We start from the raw sequence: 22,453 nt of genomic DNA, 5'->3' as shown, positions 1-22,453 counted from the left end.
TAATAAAAGAAAAACTATCTCAATCTCCTCTAACTTAAAAAAGAAAACTAATTCGCCAATCATAACAAACCTACCTTCATTCCTATGTGAAACTGCAAAACTAACACTTTCATGAAACCATTTGTATATCAGCTAAGAAAAAAAGGCAATAAATGGGCGCCTGGATGGCTCAGTCAGTTGATCATCCAACTCTTGATTTCAGTTCAGGTCATGATCTCGGGGTCATGAGATTGAGCCCCATATGGGGCTTCAAGCTCAGCACAAGGTCTACTTGATTTTGTTTTTTTAATCCAATCTGATACCCTGTGTCTTTTGATTGGGGCATTTAGCCCATTTACATTCCTGGTAACTATTCAAAGATATGAATTTAGTGCCATTGTATTGCCTGTAAGGTGACTGCTACTGTATATTGTCTCTGTTCCTTTTTGGTCTACGTTACTTTTAGGCTCTCTCTTTGCTTAGAGGACCCCTTTCAATATTTCTTGTAGGGCTGGTTTCCTGTTCGCAAATTCTTTCAGTTTTTGTTTGTCCTGGAAGCTTTTTATCTCTCCTTCTATTTCCAGTGACAGCCTAGCTGGATATAGTATGCTTGGCTGCATATTTTTATCATTTAGTGCTCTGAATATATCATGCCAGTCCTTTCTGGCCTGCCAGGTCTCTGTGGATAGGTCTGTTGCCAATCTAATGTTTCTACATTGTAGGTTACAGACCTCTTGTCCCGAGCTGCTTTCAGGATTTTCTCTTTGTCTCTGAGACTTGGGAATTTTACTATTAGATGTCGGGGTGTTGACCTATTTTTATTGATTTTGAGGGGGTTTCTCTGTGCCTCCTGGATTCTGATGCTTGTTTCCTTCCCCTAATGAGGGAAGTTCTCTGCTATAATTTGCTCCAATATACCTTCTGCCCCTCTCTCTCTTTCTTCTTCTTCTGGGATCCCAATTATTCTCATGTTGTTTCACTTTATGGTATCACTTATCTCTAATTCTCCCCTTGTGATCCAGTAGCTGTTTATCTCTTTTTCTCAGCTTCTTTATTCTCCATCATTTGGTCTTCTATATCACTAATTCTCTCTTCTGCCTCATTTATCCTAACAGTTAGAGCCTCCATTTTTTATTGTACCTCATTAATAGCCTTTTTGATTTCGACTTGGTTAGATTTTAGTTCTTTATTTCTCCAGAAAGGGATTCTCTAGTATCTTCTATGCTTTTTTCAAGCCCAACTAGTATCTTTATAATCATCATTCTGAACTCTAGTTCTTACATCTTACTAATGTCTGTATTGATTAGGTCCCTGGCAGTCGGTACTGCCTCTTGTTCTTTTTTTTGAGGTGAGTTTTTCCATCTTGTCATTTTGTCCATAGGAGAACAGATGAATGAGAGAACAAAATGCTAAAAGGGTAACAACGACCCCAGAAAAATATACACTTCCAGAAAGTGGTCGCTTTTCTGTTCATAGAACTGCTGCTATTTTCTTCGATCTCCTGTTGAGTTTGTAGGTGTTCTGAATGGTTTGATAACTATCTAGCTGAATTCCTGGGACCAGACGAAATTTAGGTCTCCTACCCCTCCGCCATCTTGCTCCTCCCCCTCGCACGGGGTCTACTTGAGATTCTTGCTCTCCCTCTCCCTCTGTCCCTCCCCACTCGTGCATGCTCCTTCTAATAAATAAATGAATAAAATCTTTTTTAAAAAAGCAATAAAAAGTTATTTCTTATTTAACGTATGCTAATTTGCCCAACAGTTCAAATTGTAAAGAGTTTTCAGTCTATCTACTGTTTAAGACTAAATATACCCTCCTAATTTACAACAAAAATGAAACATTTTAAAAATACATACCATCATCATCTTTGCTTTCTAGAGGAACACTCCAAGCTATCAAGTTTCTTGCTGTACGACCCTCCTCTGCAACTATTCTCCTTACTTTGTCATGACTATTGGAGCGCTGGAATGACGCCTATATACAGAAAAAAGAATATATATTAATTAGTCAACATATAAAATATATTTGGCTGACAAATTCATTATTTCTCACATTTTCTCACAAAGGAAACACTTAAAACTAATTTAGGATTGAAAAGGTAGTTAAACAGAGAAAAGAAAGTAAGTCACAGATCTTTTTATTTCTGAAAAGACTGGTCTTACAATTTTAAACATAAACAAATTATTTCAAGAATAAATACAAACCAAGGTTTGAAAATGTGCCCTAAGAAGCACAAATACTGCTTTGTACACATTTCAGCACCACCACTTACACAGCAACAGGTCTGACCCTCTGATTTCAATTCTATACACAGGGTTCATTTTAGCCTTTCCCTTATTCGTAATTTCTTTCTCTGCCAGTCAGAAACCTGGTTCTCATTACCTAAAATATATTTACTTATCTGTTCAATTCTACTACATACATAAAGTAGTTTCAGAATTGCTAACCCACAGCATTTATTAACAAGATTACAACATTTCTATATAGTTCTTATCTTTAGCCTTACAGTATCCAAAATACTGGATTTTGTTTTCCAAAATTACTTAAATTAGTTCTTCTCATCCTCACCCCTATTTTCAATGTGATTATACTACTCACTTGCAGTATGTTACTCTTTCCTTTCTGTTTTGGGTTCTCCTCACCTACTGGTTGATTTTAAGTGCTCGTTTATTGGGGGAGTGTAAAAAAGAAAGCAACACATTATTCTGAAAGTAACTTACTGATGAATAGTATGACTTGAAGAGAAGAAAAAAGGCACTACACTCTAGAGCATGGGTCAGCAAACTTCTACAAAGGGCCAGATAACAACTTTTTATTTTAGGCTTTGCAGGCCATACAGTCTCTGTGACAACTAGTCAATCATGCCTTTTTGTGTGAAAGCAGCCAGAACTTAACTTTTACATCTTTAAAATAAATACCTGCCCCCACATTCCTTCATTCCTCTGACTTTACCCTGGATATCCACATGGCATCTACTTACCTAATTCATAAGCTCATGCTGAAACTCATTAATCTGCAACCACTATTTCAGCTCCATCCTGTGCAAAATTCTTGAATCATCTCTATTCCCATATTTTCCAATCAAGTTAACACTATAAAATCTCCTTTTTTTGGATTAAACACATCTCCCAGTGATTATTAGCTCTATAAATAATTTAGTTGGCATCTACCATTTAAGTTACCTAAGCATTGTTTTAAGCAAGAAGTATCACTATTCCTTATAGGCCAGATGAACAAGTTTAAATAGGTGGCCTACTTTTCAGCTCTTTTTCAGGTAATTTCAGATAATTATGCAATCACATAAAATCTTATAGGTAGATATAAGGAGATATATATATCATAAAATGCATTATTCTATACATTATTCTCTAACTAAGAGTCTTCATAAAGTGATGAATTTCTAGGAACTAAAGTGATCACAAGATAGCAATGCTATAATAATGCTAAAACAGAAAACTTGAAATCTAATATTCTTTTCTTCTATAAAGGTTTCAATTCTACCATAAATTTTGCAAAGTTGGTTCTTTTTTTAAAGATTTTTATTTATTTATTTGAGAGAGAGAGAGCAAGTATGTGTACAAGCCGGGGGCAGGGTGCAGAGGGAGAAGCAGACTCCCTGCTGGGCAGGGAGCCCCATACGGGGCTCCATCCCAGGACCCTAAGATCATGACCTGAGCTGAAGGCAGACATTTAACCAACTGAGCCACCCAGGCACCCCAAAGTTAGTTCTTTTATTCTTAGTACACATACATAAATTCAAAGAAAAAGCTACCACCAACTCAAGACTTTGTTTTAATTCTTAACTCTAGTACTTCACATGCAAAAATATCATAACATTCATCTTACTACAACATCTGACTGAAAACCATTTTTCCATAAAATCACAGGTGCATTCTGTAACATATGCTAAGTGACCTCTTTTCAATAACTCACGAATTCTAGTCATTTTTAATAACCCTATTGTTATAAAGATGTCAGTAGTAACTTAAATACAATAGTTTTAAGCATTTTAATCTAAGCATCAGGGTTTGCTATTCAATAAATGACTCTGAGATACTTCATAACATTACAGATGTCTATTTCAAACAGAATTTTCATCTAGGTTCTTCCAGGAGACTTAAACAAAATATACTATTTTCATCCCAAAGTCACAGTGTGCCACCTAGTGCCATATGGAGATTTTGCAGAGGCTTGTTCAAATACTAAATGTTTCAATAAAAAGCATAAACATCAGTCCTAAGTGAAAGTTTTTATGTTTAACACTTACAGTTTATGATTTAAGTATATAATTTCTGAGACTTGCTCCTAGATTGGGAAAAGAAATTTTTAACCTATCTGCTAAGGCTAAAAAAAATCTAAATAATTTCTACTTTAAGCAACTTTGTTCATAATCCTAAACTGGCTTCAAGCACTATTTATTAAATTTTTATGTTTGTACCTCCATTAAAGTTACTACTTCTCACAAGTTCTTCAAAATCCATCCATACTACTTGCTCATAAAACTAATTTCCCTTCTTTTTTAAAATGGTTTTTCAGCTTTCTAAATAATTCAGGAAAGACCCTTTCTTTTAAATTCCCACTACTAAAGCCCTTCATATTTTAAGTAGTATGAAGACAAGATTACCAGTCACTGAACACCAGGAGTACATTAAAATTCTAAGAGTGGTAGCACTTATGTATACTTTTAACAAACCACAAACTTATCTGAGAAACTGAGTAACTGGTACAATTTCCCTAATACAGGAGTGGAGCTGGAATTCTGTACAGCAACCTATGATAACTTTGTCAGATCTTACTGACATTTCACATCTTTTTAAAGGTAAAGTAAAGCCCTAGATCAACTAAGGCTGTCCAGACTATCACAAGGGACAAAAATAAACTTCAATCTTGTATGAGCTACTTTGTTTTGAGATCTCTGTTAGAACAGATATCGAATCTTACCAATTCTATCTCCTAAATATATCTTGAAATTGTAAATCCACTAATATCACCCAAATCTGAGCCATCATCATGTCAAACATAAATTATTATAACAGCCTCTGTGACAGAGACAATATGTTCACCAAAACCACTAGATTTTTGTCCTGCTACAAAGCTATATAACACTTACTGGGCTCTTGCAGAGAGATGGCCATATGACTAAATTCTGCACACTAAAATATAGGCAAAAATAAGGTAAGCCATTACCAGGCCTGGCTTATAAAGAAAATCTCATGTATCACCATTTATATTCTCTCTCTTTTCTCCCACTTACTGGCCAGATGCAGAGGATCCAACACAGAACTCTAGAGAATGAGGAAAAAGACAAAAAGAGAGTTGGTCCCTGAATTACAATGTGAAAGGCTGACTGCTAAATACCTGCACTGAACTATTATGTGAATAAGAAATAAACTTCCCTTCTGCTTATAAAGGGCTAGGTAATTCAGACCAACCATCCACTTGAGAAAAACTGTAAGAGCTGAACAAAATATTTTTTAAACATCTGTTTAAAGCACCAGAAAAAAAGTGAAGGAAGCAAGCAATCATAGGGCAAGATCAGGAAAAATAAGAAATTTAAAGAGGTGAGTCCAGCAATCAGGGCTGCTGTTGTCCCAGAGGCACCTGGCAATTCCAACGGACACAGCCAAGACAGAAAAGTTGACCAGAGTTTGATAGACTTGCAAAAGTACAGAAACAAAATCTGTCCAGGGCCATCGCAGGCGTTAGGTTGAAACCCCGAAGTTCCATCCCCTTAGAATAAGGGTAAACTAGAAATAGATAAGCCCTCACAAAAAAACAGAGCCAATTTTGAATCATTTCAATATCTGGCAGGATTAAACTATGACTGCCAGTGTCCCTAGCCATTGCCAAAAACAAAACTAAATTTTCTAGGGAATATACTACCATCTTAGGCATCTTATCATCTTTTCTAGGGAATATATTATCATCTTATCTAATAAATTATTCACATATAATATCTGCACCCAATCAAAAATTACCAGACACACTATGAAACATGTCAAATATCTGAAAATTATGGGAAAAAAACCAGAAAATAGAAATATACCCACACATGATCCAAATAATGGAGCTATCAGACAAAGATTTTAAGGTGAGTCTACTTAATATGGCCCAGAAAATTAAAAGACCAGATTGAGAGGCACCTAGATTGGGTGGCTCAGTCAGTTAACTGTCTGACTCTTGATTTCGGCTCAGCCATGATCTCAGGGTCGTGAGATCAAGCCCCATCTATCAGGCTCCATGCTCAGCGCAGAGTCTGCTTCTCCCTCTCCCCCCTCTCCCACTCATGCTCTCTCTCTCTCTCTCTAAAATAAATTAAAAAATAAAATCATTAAAAAAAAAAGTCATCAGGTAGAGAAAGACTAATACCATATGATTTCATTCATATGTGAAATTTAAGAAATGAAACAAATGGACAAAAAACAAAAGAAACAAACTGAATAATATATAGAATTGCTGAATCACTATATTGTACACCTGAAACTAATATAATGCTGTATGTTAACTATGCTGGAATTAAAATGAAATTTAAAAAAAGGATGGTAGCTATATCAATATTAAACAAAGCAGACTTTAAGGCAAGGATTACCACTAGAGATAGAATGATATTTCATAAGTATAAAAGGTTCATCAACCAGTGAATTATAACAATTCTTAATGTGTATCTAATAACATATAAGGAAAAACTGAAATAGGAAAAAACACTATCACCACGGAAGATTTTAACATACCTCTTTAAGAAGCTGGCAGAATAAGGAGACAAAAACAGTTAAGTAACAGTACAGAAGACTTGAATAACATAATTAACAAACTTGACATATTTGACATATCTGGAACCCAACATTCAACAATGGTAGAATATACATTCTTTTCAAGTGTATGTTATTTTCCAGACTGTAGATACCCTGGGTCATAAAACAGGCCTCACTAAATTTCAAAGAATAGAAAGTACCAAAGAGAGATAACCAGAAAAATCCTCATGTTTGGAAATTAAGCAATACATTTCTAAATAACTTACAGATCAAAGAAGTCACATTGGAAATTTTAAAATATTTTCAATTGAATCATAATAAAAATATGACACACCAGTACTTGTACAGCAGCCAAAGCCATGCTTAAAGGAAAATGTATAGCCATAAAATGATATAATGACAAAAAGCTGAAAATCAATGATCTGAGTCTCTTATTTCAAGAAGCTAGAAAGAGTAGCATATTAATTCCAAAAAAAGAAGGAAATGATAAGCAGCAAAAACCAATAAAATACAAAACAAACATATGACAGTGAAAAACTAATAATAAAACCTAAAATGGGTTATTTGAAAACACTAACGAAAGAATAGCCAATATCAGATATAATAAAGGAACATCACTACAGATTCTAAAACCTCCAGGCTTTAAAAAGGTAAAAGGATATTATAACTAACATATCAACTTACAATATTTGATATAATGCACAAATTCCTTGAAAAATATAATTTACCAAATCCTTGGTGACACTGTTGAGCATGTGCTACTGAAAGCATGCTAACACGGTATTCCCCCCAGCCCAACTAAAACCTACTGGTCTTTCAAGTCTCAACTTAAAAAGTAACTCTCTCAGAATGAAGTACTTTAACCCCCTGACTTAGCCAGGACCACTTTTAAATGCTTGAACCAACATGTACTCTTTTGCAGTACATCTCACAATTACATTTCAAATCCTATAATTACATATTTACCATCTATCTTCCCCCATGAATGACGAATAATTGGCATGATAAAGAAATCATGAATGACCGAAATAAGTATATCATGAATAAATGAACATCATTGTATTTACCGTCTATCTTCCCCATGAATGATGAAAAATTGGCATGATAAAGAAATCATGAATGACTGAAATAAGTATATCATGAATAAATGAACAACATCATTGGGAAATGAGGTATTCAACATAAATCTATAACTAAAGTTTGCCCTGCTAAGCACAAATTTTTTCCATTTTACCATTTTGGATAAAAATCTCTGAATCATACTTCCCTGACTTTTAAACGGAGGCTACTGAAGGAACTTCCTCTTTTCTTGGTACTTTCAGGTTATCACTATGAACAACTTTTGTATGATATTATAATATGCCCTCGGGAGCTATAGAAGTACAGAGGATGTAGCTGTAAGATAAATGGGCCCAGACCAAAGTGCTTTTTAGACTTTTTGAGTTCTTTACTTCCTGATGATTAGGCAGAACACAAAAGCTTAATTCTCAATTATTTTCTCTTCTTCCCTATCCAGCTATCAGCTTTCAATTCTTACTTGTTAGAATTATGGGAATGTTACTACTATGGTTCTGAATAAGAAGCTCAAGAATTCTACAAGTACAGTGAACATACTTTCATTGTATGAATTATCTGTTATGGATAATCACAGGCATTTTTAATTTACTCTCGGGTTTTTGGCCACATTCCTTAAAGCCACAGTTGGCAGACTAGCAGTGCTTTACTACACTTTGCCCATTAGAGCTGTTTAAAAACAAGACAAATCAACAGGAAATACTATGAAGTTGTTAAAGGAAATAAAGATCTCTGATGCTCTAGGGTATATTGCAAAGATACTAAATGAAAAAGAGATGTAAGGAAAGGAGGACAAAAAAACTAAGGTTAGAATTTAAGGTAGCTCGATCACTTACCATCATTCTTTAATTTCCTTGTATGCCAAGAAGCTCATTTACCACAGAAACCCCTGGGGTGTGACTCCTACAATAAAATATATATATATATATATATATTCTTACTCATAACATTGTCAAAAATATTTATACTTAAAAAGATACAAGTCTCATCACAAGTTTGTCATTACATTAAACAACAAAAAAATAAAATTGCTCCTTTATACTGCCTGTTTGGACATAATATAGCATGTTTTAAATATTCCATACTGAAGAATACCTTAAGGTTCTCCCCCCAAATTTTTTTAAGTTAAATAGAAGAGAAACACTGTTAATTACATGAATAGTCTATGAGATCTCAATGCAGACTTTTTTTTTACTACCATTTATATAGTGCACACAACACACACACAGTATATCCTTACTCAGTTCACAAATATATGTTTAACTGAAACAAAATTTCCTAAAGTAATGTTTATCCCTATTGTGTGAGATGCATTCTGACATATCCTTCTCATTTTTCAAATGCTGCTTTCATTAAATTGATTTATGACCCACTAATGAATGACTAGTATACAAAACATTGTACCTCTTCTTAGGAACTTCAGAAAACAGATTTTATCAGAATATTTTAATTGCTATTACATAAGCCTCCACATAGAACAGATCTTACTTTTCAGGATATCAACATAATGTGGCCAAACCTTTACTCAAAGAAACCCAAAGCAGAAACCTAGATAGAACAAAAAAGGCCAGAGATATTGCTAGAAAGAATGGCCTAACCCTATAATGAACAAAGAAAAGAAAGTAGCAATTAGAACCTAGGTGCTTCAGGGATGGGAGCCTAGGTAACTTATCCATTGCCAAGTGAATCTGCTCATTTTAAAATGCAGCACCTCAAATGAAAACACATGTCCACATAAAAACTTACATCCAAGTATTCATAGCAGCATTATACATAATGGCCAAAAGTGGAAACAACCCATACAATGGAATATTATTGGGCCATAAAAAGGAATAAAGCGCTTATACATGCTACAACATGGAGGCACCTTAAAAACATTATGCTAAGTGAAAGAAGCCAGTCACAAAAGACAATATATTATATAATTTATAGGTAATGTCTAGAATAGGCAAATCCATAGAGTCAGAAAACAGATTATTGGTTGCCTAGGGCTAGGGAGCTGGAGAAAAATGGGAATGACTGACGGGGTTTCTTTTGGGGATGACGAAATGTTCTAAAATCCATTATGGTGATGATTGCACAACTCTGTGAATATGCTAAAAGCCATTTTTTAGATGGCTGAATTGCCGGCACCTGGGTGGCTCAGGTGGTTAAGCGGCTGTCTTCGGCTCAGGTCATGATCCCAGGGTCCTGGGATCGAGCCCCATGTTGGCCTCCCTGCTCAGCGGGGAGCCTGCTTCTCCCTCTCCCTCTGCAGCTCCCCCTACTTGTGCTCACGCTCTCTCTCTCCCTGCCTCCCTCTGTCAAATTAATTAATTAATGTAAAAAAGTTTTAAATGGCTGAATTATATGATGTATGAACTATATCTCATTTAAACCGTTCTGTTTTTACATGCAGCGCCTCTGTTCACAACTCTCCAATTCCTCTCCATCTCAGAGTAAAAGCCAAAGTCCTCACAGTAGCCTATCATATTCATACCTCTCTGACCATACCTCAACTCCTCTCCTCTTTGATGTTCATTCCACTCCAGCCACAATGGCTTCTTTATGTTCCCCCAAATGCCAGACACACACCTGCCTCAGGGCTTTATACTTACTTGGAACACTCAAGATTTACTCCATCTTTGCTCACATGTCACTTCCTCAGCGAGGCCTTCTCAAACACTACTACTGCAACTCATTCAAGGGTGCCTGGCTGGCTCAGTCAGTAGAGCATGCAACTCCTGATCTCAGGGTTGTTGAGTTCAAGCCCCATGTTGGGTGTAAAGATTACTTTAAAAAAGTAAAGTAAAATCTTTAAATAAAATAAAATTAAATTAAATTGCAACCCATTTATTCTGACTCCCACCCCTGACACTCCCTATCCCACTTCTCTAGAGCATTTATCACCTTATATTATTTACTTAATTGGTATAGTGTCCCTCTCTCCCTACAAGAACATAAGCTTCATGGTGTTTGTTGGTTTTGTTAGCGCTATGGCCTCAGTACCTAGAACAGTGCCTGGCATTGAGTAGGCATTAAATACTTATTTACTAATAAATAAAGCCCATGCTAAAGAATATTTGCTCACCATGTTGTCCTGCTCTCACCCTCCTACATATTCAAAGCCTTCCAGTTGTTCCAGATCAACTCAAAAGTCATCTTCAAAAAGCCTATTCTGACATCCCCAGCTGACAGAGATCTTTTACATCTGAATTTCCAGACCATTTCATCTGTATTCTTTACTTCTAAAAAGTAGGAGAAAGCATGATATAGTGGAAAGAGTATATAGAGACACTGGAATCAACCAAAGCACTGGCTATGTGACCTTGAGAAGTCATTTAATCTCTTTTAAATATCAGTATTTTCATCTATAAAGATGAAGAAGTTTAAAGGCTATGTCCTCATTTTTCCAAAATAGATATACAAATACCTAATAACACAAAAAGATGTTGAATATTACAGATATACAAATCACAACCACAATAAGATACCACTTCACACCCACTAGGATGGCTATAATCCAAAAGACAAACAATAACAAGTATTGGAGAGGATGTGGAAAAACTGGAGGTAACATACACAGCTTGTTGGGAATGTAATATGCTGTAGCTGGTTTTGTAAACAGTCTGGCAGTTCCTCAAAAAGTTAAACAGAGTTACCATATGACCCAGCAATTCCCCTGCTAGGTATATATCCAAGAGCAATGAAAACATGTCCACACAAAAACTTGCATACAAATGTTTATAGCAGCATTATTCATTATATTCAAAAAGTGAAACAATCCAAATGTCCATCAACTGGTGGATAAATAGAATGTGGTATATCCACACAATAAAATATTATTCAGCCATAAAAAGACATAAAGTTTCTGAAAAAGTCAAAACTATGGAGACAAGGAAAAGATCAAGTGTTATAGCAGTTAGGAAGAAGGAGGGATAAATAGGCAGAACACAAAATTTTCAGGGCAGCGAAAGTATTCTTTATGATACTATAATGGTGGATACAATACATGTCATTACACATTTGTCCAAACCCATAAATACAACATCAAGAGTAAATACAAATGTAAACTATAGACTTTGGTGTGATAGGGACTTGTCAATATAAGTTAAACCAATTGTAACAAACATACCACTCTGGTGGGGGATGTTGATAAAGGGGGAAGCTATGCGTAAGTAGAGGCAGGGAGGATATGGGAAGTCTCTGTAGTTTCCTCTCAATTTGGCTGTGACCCTAAAACTGCCCTAAAAAAATAAAGTGTTAAAAAAAAAAAGGTAGTGCTGATACATGCTACAACGTGGATGAACATTGAAAACATTATGCTAAATGGAAGAAGCTAGGCACAAAAGTCCACATATTATATGATTTTATTAATATGAAATGCCAGAATAGACAAATCCATAGAGAAAAAAAAGATGAGTGGTTGCCTAGGGCTGGTGCAGGAAGTAGGATGGAGAAGCGAGGGAGGTCAGGAATGGGGAATGGCTGTTATGGAGTTTCATAGTGGGGTTTTAAAAATGTTCTAAAGTAAATTGTGGTGATGGTTACACAAATCTGTGAATACACTAAAAACCACTGAAGTATATACTTTAATGGCTAAATTTTATGGTATGTGAGATATATCTCAATAAAGCTATTTTTAAAAACCTTGAAAGCAAGTTGGTGCAGCCACTTACTTTGGAAAACAGTGTGGGGGTTCCTCAAAAAATTAAAAATAGAGCTACCCTATGACCCAGCAATTCCACTACTGGGTATTTACCCCAAAGTACAGATGTAATGAAAAGAAGGGCCATATGCACCCCAATGTTCACAGCAGCAATCTCCACAATAGCCAAACTGTGGAAAGAGCCAAGATGCCCTTCAATAGACAAATGGATAAAGAAGATGTGGTCCATATATACAATGGAATATTACTCAGCCATCAGAAAGGATGAATACCCAACTTTTACATCAACATGGATGGGACTGGAGGAGATTATGCTAAGTGAAATAAGTCAAGCAGAGGAAGTCAATTATCATATGGTTTCACTTATTTGTGGAACATAAGGAATAGCATGGAGGACATTAGGAGAAGGAAGGGAAAAATGAAAGGGGGGGGATAACGGAGGGGGAGATGAACCATGAGAGACTATGGACTCTGAGAAACAAACTGAGGGGTTTAGAGCGGAGAGGGGTGGGGGGATGAGTTAGCCCAGTGATGGGTATTAAGGACGGCACGTACTGCATGGAACACTGGGTGCTATATGCAAACAATGAATCATGGAACACTCCATCAAAAATGAATGATGTACTGTATGGTGAATAACATAACATAATAAAAATAAAAAACAAAAAAAACCCCTAATACCTAATCCAGAACTTCCAAAATTTCAAGCATTCAGTTACTACTTTCATATTTGCCATAACTACCACCTATACTATTATTTCTATAACATTTTTCTCTAAAACCTTTACTTCCATTTTAAAAGAAAATTTATAACACTGTCATAAACAATCAGTTAATATAAAAAGTGGATATGGCAAATATTGGCAGTGCTATTCAAGTAAATTTGAGAAACTCTAGGCTACAGTAAAACAATGGGCAAACAGAAAATGGAGCACAAAACAACAACAAAAAAAAACAAGTCAGTAAACAGGGAACAGACACTAGGATTGACTGGCCCAGAGATTTCTGAACAAGCTGCTGCCAGTGATAAACTGAAGTCTCACTTGTCCTAGCCTGCCCTACAGTCCCAGAAAGTCTGTAGAGACACCTGAGAGTCCTACAAATGGAAATGGGAAGATTGGCTCAAATGCCAGCAAAGGCCTGCCTCATTTCTTTACCTGAGTTTAGGTACACAGGTTCTGAAAAGGCAAGAAGTAAACGCAGGTTCAAAACAGTGAGAAGCCTGCTAGTAACTCTACTCTAAAAAATATAGGCCCATCTAACAGAAGCCAGGACAGTACATCTATGAATTGTTCTCATGTTTGCCAATAAATTCTAGAAAAATTGGGTTTGGCAATATCCAATGTTCACAAAATCTATCACTCAATGTGCTGGCATTTTCTGAAATTGAAGAAAATCTGAGTATTTCCCTGAGTCTGGTACTTATAGAATGCCATTGTTGGCATACTCAAAAACTATCAGTAATTGTTCACATCTTTGCTGAGTAGAAAATAAATGTATTATGGTAAAATAAGTACTTTGAAGAACACCACAGACATTTTATAGTTCCAAGCTGTTTAATGAAATTTTCAATTCTGATCACTCACATATATACTACCATGAATAAATCAACTAGGAGGCATTTATCTTCTCCCATGAACCTGGCATGCCTCTTTGAAAATACCAAACTACCTTTCTTTTGCAATACTATATTAAACAAGCCTAACACAAACTGAAATCTTTACAAATCAAATATGTCTGAGATTTGCTTCAAAACAATGAAGGGGGGTTAGCTTTTATGAGACAAGATTGTCCATGCATACATAATTACTGAAATAGACTGGTACATTAGCAGTTAATTCTACTATTCTAATCCACATGTTTTCAAAATATATAATGAATTTACCGATGTGAGAAACAAAGGCAAAAGAAAAATTAAATTTCTTTACTACCTACAGCCCATTGACAAGTCCTTAAAACAGGCAGAGTGACATTCCTCTAGGGACTCAGCTGCTTTGATGTTAATACTTTGCTAAGGGCAAAAGGCAATCTTAGCCAGACCCTCCAGGATCCTGTAAGTCTACTTTAACATATAAAAATTTCTTTGGAAACTTCCTTTATCTCTACTCCCCAAGATACACGTTGGCAATCATCCCCCAAGCATATGACCCACCGATATACATGTGAAGGGTCTCTTGACTAGGGTTTTACTAAACAGTAATAAATTACTTTTTCCCTACAATAGCCCCCTCAAGGTCCTGGAAACCTTGCTTCCAAAATTCCTTAAGAGATTTGCGCTATCCCTAATCCCCACCCCAGCTTGAAAATATACAATGGGCCACTCCTTATGACCCCAGTGCAGCTCTTTCTGCCCATGGGTCCTGTCCCAAGCTTTACTAAAACCACCTTTTTGCACCAAAGACATCTCAAGAATTCTTTCTTGGCCATTGGCTTCGAACCCTAAGGTCTTTCCTACATCACTTACTACTTTAAGAAATTACTAAAAAGTAGTCATTATTTTAGCAAAACTTCATGAAATCTTTAGTGTTTCATGTCCAGAGTAAATAAAGACTTTCTATAAATCATTTCCTCCTAATAATTTTGTAAGGTGGTTCCACTAGGACTTTTTGCTGTTTATACCCCATAAGATGTACTGTCAAAGCCAAACACATTTGTGAAAAAGGTTACCATCCAAGCATAAAACTGGAAACAGATTTTTATTGATTAGTTTGTTATTTAAGCCACTTGCAGTTATCACTTCTACAGTTTCAGAAATGCCAATGTCACAATGGATATAGGATTGCACCATTAGAGAGAATTCTGTTTAACTTCCCACTAAATGCCACCACCACTTTCTAAATGTTTAAAGAATGTTCACATGTGATTCCCAAATAATTTTGTTTCTCCTTTAAAATTAGGATGAATTGTGGTTAGTTATGAAGGTGAAAGAAAAGACAGAATCTCAAGCCCCTCATCTTATCGTTAAAACGTTCCTGAAAGAGGTTAAGTGAAGATATTAATAACAATATCAAATCAAACTTTTAGTGATTCTTAAGTATTTATGAAGCCCTAAGAACATTTTTAAAGTCTATGTTTAAAACACTAATCCTTTGAACCCTAGTCACCAAAATTATTTATAAATGCATTTGTATAGTAACACTGATTATGCTTCCATGCATAATCCACCAGGCAGACTGACCAAAGGTGGTTAACTATAGAGAATAAAAAAATGCAGCACAAGGGCAAATACCATATGATTTCACTTATATGTGGGATTTAAGAAGCAAAACTGATGAACATAAGGAAAGGGAAGGAAAAACAAAGATACGAGAGGGAGGCAAACCGTAAAAGACTCTTTAATATAAGGAACACTGAGGAACACTGGAGGGGAGGTGGGTGGAGGGATGGTGTGACTGGGTGATGGGCATTAGGAGGTAATGAGCACTGGGTGTTAATATGGAAGGAGAGGGAAGGAGAAGGAAGAGGCAAGCATTTGTTGAGAGCTATGGAGGAGGAGTTCTTAATGCTTTACAGACACCTCAGTTACTTGCTATCAACAAATACATGAGGCGAATGATATTATCTCTATTTTGTAGATGAGGAAATCAAGACTCAGAAAAATTAAGTAATCTGCCAAAGGACAAGTAGTGAGGCTGGGATTCAAACTCAGATCAATTTGCCTTCAAAGCCATCATTATCACACTTCCTCCCACAAAGAAATTTTCCAATATTAAAAATTGACTCTTCGATTAATATTAAATTAATTAAAATATTAATTCCTAAAAAATGAAATCTTGTCATTTGCAACGATATGGGTGGAACTGGTGTGTATTATGCTAAGCAAAACAAGTCAGTCAGAGAAAGACAAATACCATATGATTTCACTTATATGTGGGATTTAAGAAGCAAAACTGATGAACATAAGGAAAGGGAAGGAAAAACAAAGATACGAGAGGGAGGCAAACCGTAAAAGACTCTTTAATATAAGGAACACTGAGGAACACTGGAGGGGAGGTGGGTGGAGGGATGGTGTGACTGGGTGATGGGCATTAGGAGGTAATGAGCACTGGGTGTTAATATGAAACTGATGAATTACTAAATTCTACCCCTGAAACTAATACTACACTATATGTGAACTAACTTGAATTTAAATAAAATCTTGAAAGAAAAATAAAATATTAATTCCTTAGTGGATATTATTCAGATTATTTCCATATGTGGCATAAATCAATCTGCATCCAACACATTCTGAGGAAAAGTCATAGAAAAAAATACAAGGGCCAGAGCACCAATATAAATCAGAGTGGGATAATGGTCGGATTACCAACCCTAGGTGGGAAAGCATCATCCCAGATCAACCATTCACCAGCGGGTGACCCCGGGGCAAGTCATAAGGTCTCTGAGCCTCAGTTTCCCCATTCATAAAATGAACATAATGCCTATCCCACCCTTCCACCTCGGATTATGAGAGTGAAATAGTTAATGTTGGTGAAATCAATGTGTAAACTGTAACAAATTATAATACATACAAAGAATTTCTATCTATTTGGTAAGATGACTATAATGAATAGCTATTTTCGTGGAAAATATCTTGGCACAAACAGAATGAGGGATACAGTCCACCAGCAACAGGAAGCTGCTCTCAGGCAGGCAGCCCCATCTCAGCGAGAGCCACTTGACAGCAGCAGGTGCTCAGAGAATCAGTTTTCTGTCTGCTTTCTAAAAATCCCGTCACTCGCTGGCTGGGGGGAGAAGGCGCGAATGAAGTGGTGGAAAGGAGCACTAACAGAGGCAGAAGGCTGGGTCCTATTACTCCCAGGTGCGAGGCATTGGTTCAACTCTTCAGCCCTCCAGGCCTCAGTTTATGCATTTGTAAGACGGAGAGACCATTCCCGCCCTGCTTCCCTGGCAGAACTAAGACCCGAATAATCGAGCAGGGAAAGCATGGTAAACCCTGCGGAGAATGAGATGATGATGGCGATCACCTGTCAAATGAAGAGCCGGTGGGAGTCTCCTCCGGAAGCCCCTTGCAGTTTGGACATTCCAGAAGCCTCGACAAGCGCGCCGCCGCGCACCCCGTGAAGGGGTGAGCAGTCCCCCGCCCACTCCCCCGCCGTGGGGTGCGCAGGGTCCCACGTCCCTCACACCCCAGCTGAACCCGCAGGGCAGGCCAGGAGCCTGCCCACCGCCGCACCCCAGGCCTCCTGAGAGGAACCCCCGGCCCTCCCGAGCAGCCGCGGCTCCCCTCCCCCAGCACCGATCGCTGCCCCTCTCCGCCCGCACTCCCAGGTGAGGGAAGAGGGTGAAGGGGAGTACCCGCCGCCATTTTGTCCCTTGGACCCCGCAACGCATTCTGCCGGCCCGCGCCCCAGCCCAGGCCCTCCCGGGTCTGCGCTACGCGCGCCCCTCGCGGACACTCACCCCCGGCCGCCCTGCGCAGTTCGGGGCGGTTCCGAGCGTCCCGCCGGGAAAGGGGCGGGGCGGGGCGGGGCGGCTGCGGAGGGGCGGGGCGGCTGCCCGGCGCACCACGTGACTCCCAGCAGTGGCCGCGCTGCTCGGGGCCCCTCGCCGCGGCCGCCCGCGCGCAGGCGCAGCCGGGTTAGCGCCGTCCGGCCGCGGAGGCGGGAAGCTGGGCGTGGGTTAGGTTTCCTTGTCCCGGCGCCGCTGCTTCTCCGGACCTCTTCCCAGGCTGCGCTCGCCTCGCTGCTTTTAGCCACAGTCTTGGATTCAGTCCCTTTCCTCCGCCCATCTCACCGCCAGTTAGTCCCACAGATTGGCGACCTGGAGGTCCGCCTCACAAAAATCTGTACTTGGGAAAACGCTTCGAAAAAGCATGGAGGACTACGCCCGACGAGCACAGCTTACCCTCCGCGGTGAAGCTTTATTCGTCCCCTCTTGTGTTCCAGGCTTGAAAGGCTCAAAGTACAAGGACCTAACATGTGTTTTCTCTACTTCAAAGACAAAATAAACACATGAACGGTGTTTAAATCACAATTCTGAACAAAACAGAAAAGAGACTCAAGGCAGACCATAATTATCAAATGAATATTCCACATCACTTTTCATCCATCTGGGAAACTCAGACTCAACCTTTCCCTCTCCCTTGTTACCCACAATATGCAGAAGTCGTGGAATCCAGGGGAGTCTACCTCACAATTAAGAGTATAAGCTTATGGTAGCATAAGGAGGATGGATCAGGGAACATACTGCAATTTTATAAAAGGTGGTTGGGGCTTTATTCCTCTTTTCAACTATTCCTTTTCTCCTCTCCTTTAATTCCCATAAGGATTTAAACAACCTCTCCCATCTTGAAATCTCTCACCCAACCCACCAAACCCCACTTCAACCTCTACTTTTTTTCTCTTCAGATCTGCCTTTCACCGCTACACTTCCTCAATCATCCAAACAATGTCTCTACTTCCTCAACTACAACTCATGTCCAGTAACTCACGTCATTGCACTCTTGTTTCTGCCCTACCACCATATGGCAACCATTCTTTCCAAAGTCACTCGGGATCTCCTAACTGCAGTTGCTATGAACGTATTCATCATGACCTAACTTAATTTCTCTGCATTAGTTGACACTCCTTACTTCTGGAAACACTCTTTCCTTGCCTTTCATCTTTACTCTCTTGATCTCACTCTTCAATCTCTAACCACCCCTCTTCATCTCTTTTGAAGTCTCCTCTTCTTTCTTCCATCTCTTCAGTGTTGGTATCCCTGAGGGATAAGTGCAAGTCCTCTCTTTTCCCACCGGACACACTCTCTCTGGGTGATTGCTTTTTCTCAGTTAGCATCTTTGTGCTTTATATTTCCCAGTATATATCTCCAGGCCTGATTTCTGCTCCTGAGCTCCAGATCTACATGGTTAAGTACCTGGTTACCTCCACATGACCCTCTCAAAACCAATAAGACAAAAAAAAAAAAAAAAAAAAAAAACAACCACTCATTATCTTTCTTATATACAGGTAAAACAGCCTTGTGAGATAATTTACATACCACACAATTCACCTACTAAAAGTGTTCAGTGGTTTTTAATACATTCACAGAATTGTGCAACCATCACTACAATTAATTTGAGAATATTTTCATCACCCCAAAAAGAAATCTCATACTCCTTAGTAGTCACTTGCCCTTTTTCCCTCAATTCCCCATTCTGGACATTTCATGTAAAGGGAATCATGCAATATTTTGTGACTGACCTCTTCCACTCAGCATAATGTTTTCAAGGTACAACCACACTGTAGCATGTATCAATACTCCAATCCTTTTTTGTGGTCAAATAATATTTCATTGTATGGACATACCACATTGCACATTGGATTTATCCATTCATCAGTTGAAGGGCATTTAGGTTATCTCCCCTTTTTCATCATTATGAATAATGTTGCTATGAACATTTGTGTATGACTTTTGGGTGGACATATGTTTTCATTTCTCTTGGGTATATACCTAGGAGTGGAATTGCTGGGTCATACGGTAGCTATGATTAACTTTTTAAAAAACTGCCAGACGACTTACAAAACCAGGTGCACCATTTTACATTCCTGCCAGCAGTTAATAAGGGTTCCAATTTCTCCACATCTTTTTCAGCCTTTATATTGTCTGTCTTTTGGATTACAGTCATCCTAGTGGGTATAAAGTATGGTTGTGATTTATATTTTCTTAATGACTAATGATGTTCAACAGCTATTCATGTGCTTATTGGTTATTTGTGTGTGTCTCTGGAGAAATGTCTATTGAAATCCTTTGCCCATTTTTTAATTGGGTTACCACTCATTAACTTTTGCCACAAAAGCTGTTTCAATTATTGTTCTGCCAAATATTCTGGTGCCCTTCTGTAAAATGCCCCTTCCTCAGCCCCACTGATGGCAGACTTGACCATGTGACTTGCTGTGGCCAATAAAATGTGAGCAGAAGGGTCAATTACAAGCAGAAATTTTAAGAGCCAGCTTATGGGTTCACCATGTCTCTTTTCTGTCTGCCAGTGATTTATTTCAGAGAAAAGTTGTTCCATCAACCTGGGTTCCAAGGTGAAGATGACATGGAATAGAACCAGATTATGTATTTGCATGATTCTCCAGTGGACACATAGCATTTGTTTTCATAAGCCACTCAGGTGCTTGGAACATTTGTTACTGCGCCATAACCTGGCCTGAACTACTTGTCCCATGTGCTGTATGACTAGCTCTACTATCTCTCCAGGCTCCTTGACATGGCCCACAAGGCCTGAATCAGGCCTGATAACCTCTTCAGCCTCATTTCCAGGCCATTTCCTCAACCACCCTATGTTCCAGACAAAATAAAATACATTGAGACCCTGAAATTCACTTCTTCCTCTCTTTCTCTCCCTACCTGGGCCTCTGTTTAAGTTTTTCCTTATTACTGGAATAGTAATAGCTATCTTTGCCTAAGCATTTTCAATGTGCAAACTATATATAGAGAAAATCTCATATCATCTGAAAACAACCCTGAGAATTAGGTAATTTCTACCATTTTACAAATCAACAAAGGCCCTAGATTTTACTTTTCCCGGGGCAGACAGCTAGAAGTGGGTAGAGCTAGGATTTGAAGATCTATTTTATTTTTTTATTTGCGAGAGAATGAGAGAGAGCACATGCATGAGCAGGGAGAGGGGCAGAGGGAGAGGATCTCAAGCGCACTCCACACTGAGCGAGGAGCCTGATGTAGGGCTCATTGCAGGGCTCATCACCAGGCTCAGTGCAAATCTTGATATCACGACTCTGAGATCATGACCTGAGCCAAAATCAAGAGTTGGTCCCTTAGCCAACTGAGCCACCCAGGTGCCCCAAGTAGAGCTAGGATTTGAACCTAGGTCTGTTTGACTCCAAAGCCCCTCTTTGAATCATTATGCTATAAAAATATACTAGAGGTACTTAGCTCTTATTGAGCACTTACTATGTAGCAGGTATTATGCTGAAGCACTTCACATGGACTATATTTAATCCATGTAAAGAAATTACATGAAATAGAAGTATAAAATAGTGGTATCCCACAGCAGATCCCTCTCCCATCTTAGGAAACTGACCTTCCCTTGCTTAAAGATCCTGTATACAACAGATGCCTTGCAAAGAAAGGGATGTCTATTCTCTCCAAATTCACATTCTATCCGCCACTCCTCATTACCTCCAAACCCACTTCTATAATCAAATCCAGGAACCCAGGACAGAATTGTAAGGTCTATTATAGGGGCAAATAAAAAAACTTATACAGTCAAAGAATTGCAATACCGTGTGTATTTACATCAGCAGTAACCTAGAAAACTCTATGGGAGTAGATTCTAAGGATGCTATATCAGAAAAGATAGACTATATTGATGAGCCAGGCTAAGTTGCAATACAGGTGTCCTTACCTGAGATTCTGATTTTGATGTACTAAGTTGAGCACCTGGAAGCATCTTTAATGGTTTACTTTGTTGGTTGACTTCAATGAAGCTGAACTTCGATGAAGCTGAGATGCCAGAACTTCAGTCACATAATGTGGAGAAATGAATGTAAAAGGTCTTATTCACAAGGGTCGAGCTGCAAGGTAAAATATGTGAAAGCATCAAGGTGATGGGAATGTTGCAGTGGATCTATTATGCGTAACCTGTTCACCCTTTTCCTGACTATGTTTCTTGGAAGGGACAAGAGGGCATTAAGGCACTGAGAAAACATTAGTGAGAGAAACATAGGCATCCTTGAAAACTCTGCAATGACTGTTCTCTCTAGACCAAGGATGACTGAAGAGACTTGATGACAAGGTCTCTAGGAATGAAATAGATGGGCAGTCTACTAAAGTATTACTTGATATATACAACTGGGAAAACTATAGGTCTATTGCACAGAAACCTGACTTGAGTTGTCACAAAAGGAAGTCACAACCTCTCATTTAGTTCCCAGATCTAAGTTATGCCACATACCCAGAGCCCAGTGATTACAGGAGAAACTGGGTCCCCTTAAGGAAGGACACTGCAACATTGTCACAACTATATACTATAAATATTTCTCCAAGCCTTTCC

General features: G+C 38.3%; 1 protein-coding gene across 12 annotated transcripts in view; it reads right to left on the bottom strand.

Annotated features, from left to right (window-relative positions):
• Window positions 1-21,960, bottom strand: part of SCAPER (S-phase cyclin A associated protein in the ER) — a 528,946-nt gene extending 506,986 nt beyond the window's left edge. For 4 of the 12 annotated variants that reach the window (XM_032417306.1, XM_032417316.1, XM_032417314.1 and 1 more), the window contains exons 1-4: window positions 17,854-17,929; window positions 8,642-8,708; window positions 6,711-6,722; window positions 1,836-1,953 (exon numbers count right to left, since the gene is read on the bottom strand). In XM_032417306.1, coding sequence (XP_032273197.1) covers window positions 1,836-1,953; window positions 6,711-6,722; window positions 8,642-8,647 — 136 coding nt within the window. In that variant the 5' untranslated portion in view covers window positions 8,648-8,708; window positions 17,854-17,929. Of the gene's footprint in view, window positions 1-1,835; window positions 1,954-6,710; window positions 6,723-8,641; window positions 8,709-10,875; window positions 11,033-17,417; window positions 17,608-17,853; window positions 17,930-21,805 lie in introns of those variants that run through there. The other 8 variants (XM_032417310.1, XM_032417315.1, XM_032417307.1 and 5 more) reach the window with 7 other exon arrangements.
• Between the last annotated feature and the right edge of the window lie 493 nt (window positions 21,961-22,453).

This window comes from Phoca vitulina, unplaced genomic scaffold (assembly GCF_004348235.1).
Source record: "Phoca vitulina isolate PV1807 unplaced genomic scaffold, GSC_HSeal_1.0 scaffold20, whole genome shotgun sequence".
Classification (NCBI taxonomy): domain Eukaryota; kingdom Metazoa; phylum Chordata; class Mammalia; order Carnivora; family Phocidae; genus Phoca; species Phoca vitulina.
The sequence above is the reverse complement of the archived record's forward strand: the minus strand, read 5'-3'. Positions and strand labels throughout refer to the sequence as shown.